Below are 7,622 nucleotides of genomic sequence, written 5' to 3' on the forward strand. Positions count from 1 at the left end.
AGGCTTTTTATACTGCTGGGGACAGCACAGGTGCTGGCTCTGGGCTCTAGCTCCCCCTGGCTGAAGATCTGGGAGGAGCCAAGCAGGGTTATTTTGCCCCAAGTGGCACAGTTTGCTCCACAACAAAGTGCATGTCCAAGCACGTGCGCTGAAGCAAAAACCCCTGGCTCAAATTTGCACTGCTTCTATTTGAGCTGCTGCAAGCGCACATGCTTGCATGTGTTGGATGTGCCCTATGAGTTTTCTTGAAAATAATAATACTTCTGTATAGAGCCTTGTGTTTCTCTTTAATGAGCAGTGACAGACAGGGGATTTTAGGGTGCAGTGAAAGGTTGTAGTGCTTGCACCATGATTGGGGGTTGATTCTGTTGCCTTGATTAACCCCAATTTTATGAAGTACCATGTCCTTATCATGGAGATTCAGCATGAATCAGTCATTGAAGAATACTTTGGTGTGGGTTTTTTGTAACTGAATGCTAAAACTAATATATTGGGTCTTATTCTCAGGTAAAGAGCATACAGGATGCTATAAGAGACAAAAAACAACACTTCAACTTCCTTGGAGAAGAAATTAATTTAGTACCCTCTGTGGGTATTTTCATTACTATGAATCCTGGTTATGCTGGACGAACTGAGCTACCTGAAAACTTGAAAGCCCTTTTCAGGTAAAGGCAGACAAGCTTTTGGACTCTGCATGACATCATTTGAAAAAGTAGCTTGTTACTGTTTTCAAGCGACTCCAAACAAACCATATTTCACTTTTGTTCCAATTCACTTTTAATGAGAGTTAATTGATATCTCACATCTTGGACAAATTATCTTGTTTTCTAAATATATAAGGAAGATAAATCTGCCTTGGGCTGGTAGTGAAAAAAGATTCTTACCTCTTGGCTGTTTGGTGACTCTGTAAACGGAGTTAGCATTGTTGGTTTAGTGACACAATACAGATGCCACCATCTTAATTAATACTAACAGTCCCCCTTTCATTCTCAACAAAGGGGCCTAATTGCCTTAAGTCTCATCTTAATCTAATGGTGACCCTTTCCCACCAGGGTTGGAGACTACCTTGATGAGCATTATGTAACCTAGGCTTGGCATGACCTCTACCATACTCCATGCTCTACTATATTCTTTCTAGATTGGTAAGAGATTTAGGACAAGTTTTTAAGAGGTGCATAGGCACCTGTGGCAGGGCGCTGTTTGTGCCTGCCACTTTAAGACCTAAGCCAAGCAGCCAGCCGATGCCTGATTGCAGCAGCCATTTTAGATTCAGGGCTGCCTATATAACCAGGGCATTTTGCTGCTCGCAGGCCAGGCAGCAACATTGCCTGGATGAAAGTCTTCATGGAATGTCCTGGAGGTAAGGGCAGGAGCTGTAGGGGATGGATTGGAGGCTTCTGGTCCTGGGCATGACCTAAAACTGCACCCTGCCAGGAGTGGGTGGCCTGGTGGGGATCTCAGTGGCGTGGGAGCCCCCAGGAAATGCCAGGCCAGTTACCACCCCAGTGAAAGGTGGGTTGGGGCACCTTAACCCCAGCTCCCACAACTGGGTGGGTTAACACTGAGTAGGGGCCAGAAGGCAGACCCCAGGAGTGAGAGTGGGGCTAGAGTGGCAGAGGCCTGACAGAGAGTGCCCTCGACTGGTCAGGGCAGGGGCCAGGACCAGAACAGTCAGAAGAGCCAGGGGCCCACCACAAGGGACGCCCAGAGCTGGAGGCCTGGGGTTCTGACTGGCCTTAGAGGCAAGGCCAGGGCCTGTGTGGCCAAAGGTCCCAGGGGGACCACGCCCGAGAGGGGAAATGGTTCCAGGGAGCCAGGCAGCCCGAATGAAGGCAGGGTAGGTCGCCTGAATGGAGGGATCTTGGGGGGTCCTGATGGGAGGATTCTGAGGCCCAGTGTGGGGCCTGGCGACAGTAACAGCTGGATGCCATCTGTGAGGCATGGGCTGCAGTGTAGGGGAGGTATGGAGCCGCAGATAGCACCCCCTGGCATTGGGGCAAGAAAATGGGCAGCCTCCCACCTAATTAATATTCTTAATTAATTAAGAACAAGGCATGACAGGTGAGAAGGTGGGTGGGCCGAAGGTAAAATCAGCCCTGAGAAGGCAGCCTGTTACCGCACCTAAGGGTATAGTTAGTGCTTGTCTGAATCTCTGGTGGGTAAATATCTTAAAAAACCCTAGTCCTTAGTGTCCTGAGTAATCGAGTCAGCAAGTTTCTTCACAGTTATCAGTAAGACTCCATCATTATCTGATCTTGGACATAGTAAGCATTTTGAACTACTGGTTTTCATGAAGATTCATCCTGTAGCCATTTTAGGAAGCCAATTTCTGTAACTGTATCTTCATATTATTATGAACTTCCCTCCCATAAATGGATCTAGAATTTTGAAAAGGGGAGTGCAGATGGGGAATTGCATCATTACATATAAAACACATTTTTCTCCAGTTAAAAATAAAGTAGAAGATTAATATGTTGGAGGTCTAGGCCTCTATTATTTGGTTTAGGACTGAAGCAAAAATGAATATAACTGTGTTGGAATGAGTTAGAAACAATCTGCAGGGATGTGAAATAGGAGCATCATTAGCAGGGGTGGCTAACAAGCAGCAGAATTACAGAACAAAGGATAGCTTGATTGGTAGAACATCAAGACCATTAAAAAGAACAGAGAGTTATTAAAACCTGTATTCCACAGGGTTAGAAGGGATCAGGTAGATTACAATGAGCCATGGAGTCAATTGACTCCCTCAGCAGTACCTGACTAGGAATGCTGCTGCCACTGCCAGGCAGCTGGTTTTAAACTTTGCATGGAGCAGGACTCAAAGGGTGTTTGAAAGTATATTAGTGCCACCGCCTTTGATCCACCCCTGGTCTTGACGCAGACAGTTTCAGACTGAAAAACACATTCTTTAATGGCTAGAACAAGGCTCAGGTAAATCCAACTGGCTGGGAAAAGTGTTTATCCTGAATTTAACAGATTGGCCTATGATCCAGTATTGCACCTTAATGGGCTTTGTATTGTATATAGGTCCTCTAAATCAAAATCAACATTAACCTCAACTACCCTTCATCATTAGAATGCTGCAATGCGTGTCACTCATTTGTGCAAAAAAATGTCTATTTTGTGGTTTATATATACACTGTTTGTACTTAAAGAGATAATGCCATTCTATTATATTTTCTCTATCTTTGTACGTAGACCATGTGCAATGGTTGTGCCAGACTTTGAGCTGATCTGTGAAATCATGTTGGTGGCTGAGGGATTCATTGAAGCCCGGCTGTTAGCCAGAAAGTTCATTACTCTTTACCAGTTATGCAAAGAGCTTCTCTCAAAACAAGTGAGTCCACTGCAGTGGGTTTCAAGTCTAATTAAATTTCTTGATCTCTTAATAACCAGAAACACTAGGGGTGATATTCTCCTTTAAGTTCTAAGACTTGACTGACATTTGTATCAACAGATACACAAGGTTGAATTTAATGAATATGTTTAGGCTGAAAATTAGGTAAAGATTTCTATTTATCAAAGCAACGAGGTTCTGGAACAGATTCCACTAGGAGTACTGGGGTAACGCCTCAAACAACATTGTAAGGTTGCAGGAGGAAAGGGTTTGGATCCAAAAACCAATCGGAACAAAGGAAGGAATGTCCCATATTAAAACTGTAGCCAATAGGCTAATGACATTATCAGAATCTGAAAATTCTTGCTGCTCCTTTTGGCTGAGTCTGTCATAGTTTACCTCAACCACAGCATTTCTGACTTCTGAGCTGATAGGACTAGGGGAAAATTGGAGTTGCCTGCAGCCTAATGCTCCTAGAGCTGTGGATCTTCCCTGCACAATTTCAGATCTAGAGGAGCATTGGATGAAGTAGAGAGGATAGTGGACTAGGGAGGATGGGGATGGAGTAGAGAAGATGGCATGGGTCTCATCTCAACTTCCCCTAGTGTATTGTACAATCTGACTAGTAAACTGACTGATTCTTGTTGAAGGAGTCTGGGCTTGGAAATCCTCCCAGGAGCTAGATACAATGTGTTCAGCAGTGAAAACTATGTTGATAGTAGAAGATTGAGATGAATTGCTGCTGTTGGCTTGCATGGCAGTGTGGGTGTTTGAAAGTACTATGCTCAGGTTCTGGCATGCTAACTATCAGTGACTCATTTCATTTTGGCCTTAGGATCACTATGACTGGGGCTTGCGCGCAATTAAGTCAGTTCTAGTTGTTGCTGGATCTCTTAAGAGAGGTGACCCAGATCGGCCTGAAGACCAAGTTCTTATGCGCTCTCTTCGTGACTTCAACATCCCTAAGATTGTGACAGATGACATGCCAGTGTTCATGGGACTAATTGGAGATCTTTTTCCTGCTCTCGATGTACCCAGAAAACGAGACTTGAATTTTGAATCAGTTGTGAAGGAGGCTGTGTTGGACCTAAAACTGCAGGCTGAAGACAACTTTGTGCTCAAAGTAAGTAGGGAAAAAATCTTCCATATCCACTCAAACTTTCATTGAAACTTTATCATTCTCTAGGCCAGGGTATCCTAACTGGTTGCCCATGGGCTGCATGCAGCCCCTGAAAGGTTGGAATGAGGCCCACAAGCGTGGGTTCCAGGCATGGCTGCCACTCCCTCACCCCCTGGCTGTAACTCCTGCTACAGCAGCTAGGTTATTGGGGTTCCCCTGCCCTCCCCTCGCTTCTACTTTGTTCTGGCAGCCTGAGGTGAGGCAACATAATGGGAGAGGGCTGGGGTGCCCATGTTGTGTGCGTGTTGAGGGAAGGTCCAGGGCTGTTCACACTGTGCACAAAAAAAGGCAGGAGCCAGGCAGCCCACACTGCAGGTGAGTGCAAATCTGGGAGGGAAGGGGAAGCTGGGCTGCCCTTATGCCCCGCACAGTTGGGAGAGGAGAGCCAGGTTGTTTGTGCTGTGTGCATGGTGGTTGGGGGGCAAATTAGGCTGCCTGTGCAGCAGGAGAGAGCCTTGGTTTGTGACTCCCAGCTGTCCAGAATTCAAATAGCCCTGTTGTAGGCCATTCTTTGGTTTTAGTGTTCTGTGCAATATTCCCATTTTTCCTTGCCTGAGGAATATTAGACTGTGGTATTTTTGACTTACACACAGGACGCTGACAAACATACCCCCCCCCACAAAAAAACCCCCCAAACCCAACAAAACAAACAAACAAACAAAAAAACCCAAGTACCTAAAACCAGCACTTTACTGAAAGAGTAAATGCCTTAGTTTGACGTGGCTCCCCAGTGTCTGTATAGATTGGGTGCTTCAGTGGGACTTCTTGGCACTTCTATCTAAAAGCTGATTCAATCAGCTTTTAGATAAAAGCACTAAAAAGCCCTGCTGAAGTGTGCAATCTATACGACCTTGGGCAAGCTGGGTCAAACTAACACAATGCATCTTCTGGGCATGTGCTGTGAATATGTTAGCATCTACACAGCTGCTGAACACAGGCAGTAGGATCATGGGCATAAGTCCCAGAATTCTACTGGAGAAAAAAAAAAACTAGCTGGGAGCAAAGGTTATCGTATTAGTAGTTTTAACAACTGAATAGTTGGTGCATTTGCCAAGGAAGTGGGAGACCCAGATTTTAGACCTGCTCGCACAGAGAGGGCTTGTACCTGCATTTCTGACTTCCAGGCACACTGCTTGAATCATCATGTGGCAAGTTAAGCATTATATAGCTTCCTTATCTAGCACTTCTTTAAAGCTGGACCCTACAGCCCTCAACAGCAAGAGCTATGTGGGGCTAGGACACGGAGCAAAAGCTAGTAGGCTTGTGCCTTAATAAAATGTCTGCTGCCCTAGAAAGGAACAGGCCCTGTATTTTAGCCTGGACACTTACTCCCATTGGGGCAAAAATGTTCCCTTTCTTTTTGTACATAAGAATACATTTTTTCTCTCCTGGGGGACTTATGCATGTGTCTAACTGTACCTGCTTTGCCACTGTAAAGGGGTGGATCACTGGGAGTGGGGTGTTGAAGTTGCACCCTCCTTGAATTCCTTGGAGTGATTCAAGCATGGTCATGTACCCCATGCACCCACCATCTGAAGCCCCCTTTCCAAAATCCTAAGGCGTGTCTACACATGTGAATGTTGTGGTGGGGTGGAGGGGTTTACTCTATAATGAATAACTAGAGCAGGGGTTCTCAATCCCCGGGCTGCAGCCCTATGCTGGGCCACAGTGGGTCGGTTGCCAGTCTGCAGCACAGTTAGCTGCTGAACCATGGCCCCCAAGAGTCAGGCAGAAAGGCCATTGCTCGATCTTCAGGACCTGCAGCAGCGTAGGGTTTGGCCTACCCACCCACCCATGGGGTGAAGGGGTATCTTTACCTGTCTTCTAGCTGGAAATTCCAACTGTGGTTGACTGTGACTGCTGGGCCATGGTTTGCTGGGTCATGGCATGAAAGCTTTGGGAACCCCCTGCTCTAGAGTAAGCCCACCCTGGCCCACAAGCAGGGATGTGGTAGCAAATTTGCTGCTCCTGGCAGCAGTCTTCTCTTACCCGCTCTGGCCCTGCACCAACACCCTGCAGCACCCAGGGGTAGCTCTTGGCTCCCACTGGGTGCTAGCCCAGGGGCTGGCTGGGAGCGCAGGGCCAGGAGATAGCTGTCTCCTGGCAGGGGCTGCGAGATTGTGCCTTGCCTCCAGGAGCTGCCTGCTGCCAGGGTGGGCTCTGGTGGTGGAGCCTGGGTGGGGACTATGTCCCCCTGCCCCAGCAGCAGGGAGCTTCTGGCCCTGACTCCCAAATCAGGAGTGAGGGGCTTGGAAACAGCTGCAGGGGAGGGGCAGGTCCCAGTCTCCTACCCCAATATGCTGGTGGGGCAGCCAGTAGCAAGCCCCCAACTGGGCAGGGATTCTCCATCTAGCCAGGGACTCATTTCTAGCTGCCCCACCAGCAGATGGGGTAGGTAGCATGGATCTGTCCCTCCCCTACAGCTCTTTCCAAGTCTTGCACCTTGATTGCCTGATCAGGGCGCGGGGCTGGGACCTGCCTCTGGCTGGGACAATTCCCGGTCAGCCCCGGGCTGTGCCTGGAAGTCTGCACATGTAGCCTGGAGCTGGCTGGGGAGTGGTCATAAGTGGCAGAAGAGGGGGGGCCTAATGGGGCTTGGCCCCACCAAACATGGGGCAGTAATAGGGGCACAAGGCAGCCCAGCTGCGGGCTTCCAGTGGCTGCAGCAGGGGTGGGGAGGGGAATGCAGGCAGTAGTGAGGGAGTGGGGCTACAGCTGGGGAGGGGCAGGCACTAGGGGCGGGGCGTGGGACTGAACCCTGAGCAGCTTGTTGTGGGGTGCAGCTCTTGCTGCTACGCATGCCCCCGGATCTATGTGGAGCAGGGTGGGCTGCAGGTGCAGGCTGGGGCTGGGCTCTTTCCAGTGGGGGAAGGAAACGGTGCAGACTACACTCGGGATGGGTGGCGGCAGCACTAGGAGGGGGCTGGGGGGGCTGCAGCCACCCCAAGATTTGCCATAGCCTACTCAACCATCCTTGTAGCGCCACCCCTGCCTGCTTGAGAGCGCAGTGCACCTGCCCTGCCCCTAGCTGGGAATGCCCAGCACTGCCCTGACCCCAGCCTGCAGTGGCAACCTACCTTGGCCTGCGCAGATCCGGGGGCATCC

At 48.8% G+C, this 7,622-nt stretch overlaps 1 protein-coding gene across 1 annotated transcript in view; it reads left to right on the forward strand.

Annotated features, from left to right (window-relative positions):
- Positions 1-7,622, forward strand: part of DNAH9 (dynein axonemal heavy chain 9) — a 609,139-nt gene that overhangs the window by 174,212 nt on the left and 427,305 nt on the right. Inside the window, exons 27-29 of the mRNA XM_019501495.1 lie at positions 508-665; positions 3,199-3,337; positions 4,173-4,460. Of these exons, the coding sequence (XP_019357040.1) occupies positions 508-665; positions 3,199-3,337; positions 4,173-4,460 (585 nt within the window). The remainder of the gene's footprint in view (positions 1-507; positions 666-3,198; positions 3,338-4,172; positions 4,461-7,622) is intronic.

This window comes from Gavialis gangeticus, unplaced genomic scaffold (genome assembly GCF_001723915.1).
Source record: "Gavialis gangeticus isolate Ggan-Ray unplaced genomic scaffold, GavGan_comp1, whole genome shotgun sequence".
Classification (NCBI taxonomy): Eukaryota; Metazoa; Chordata; order Crocodylia; family Gavialidae; genus Gavialis; species Gavialis gangeticus.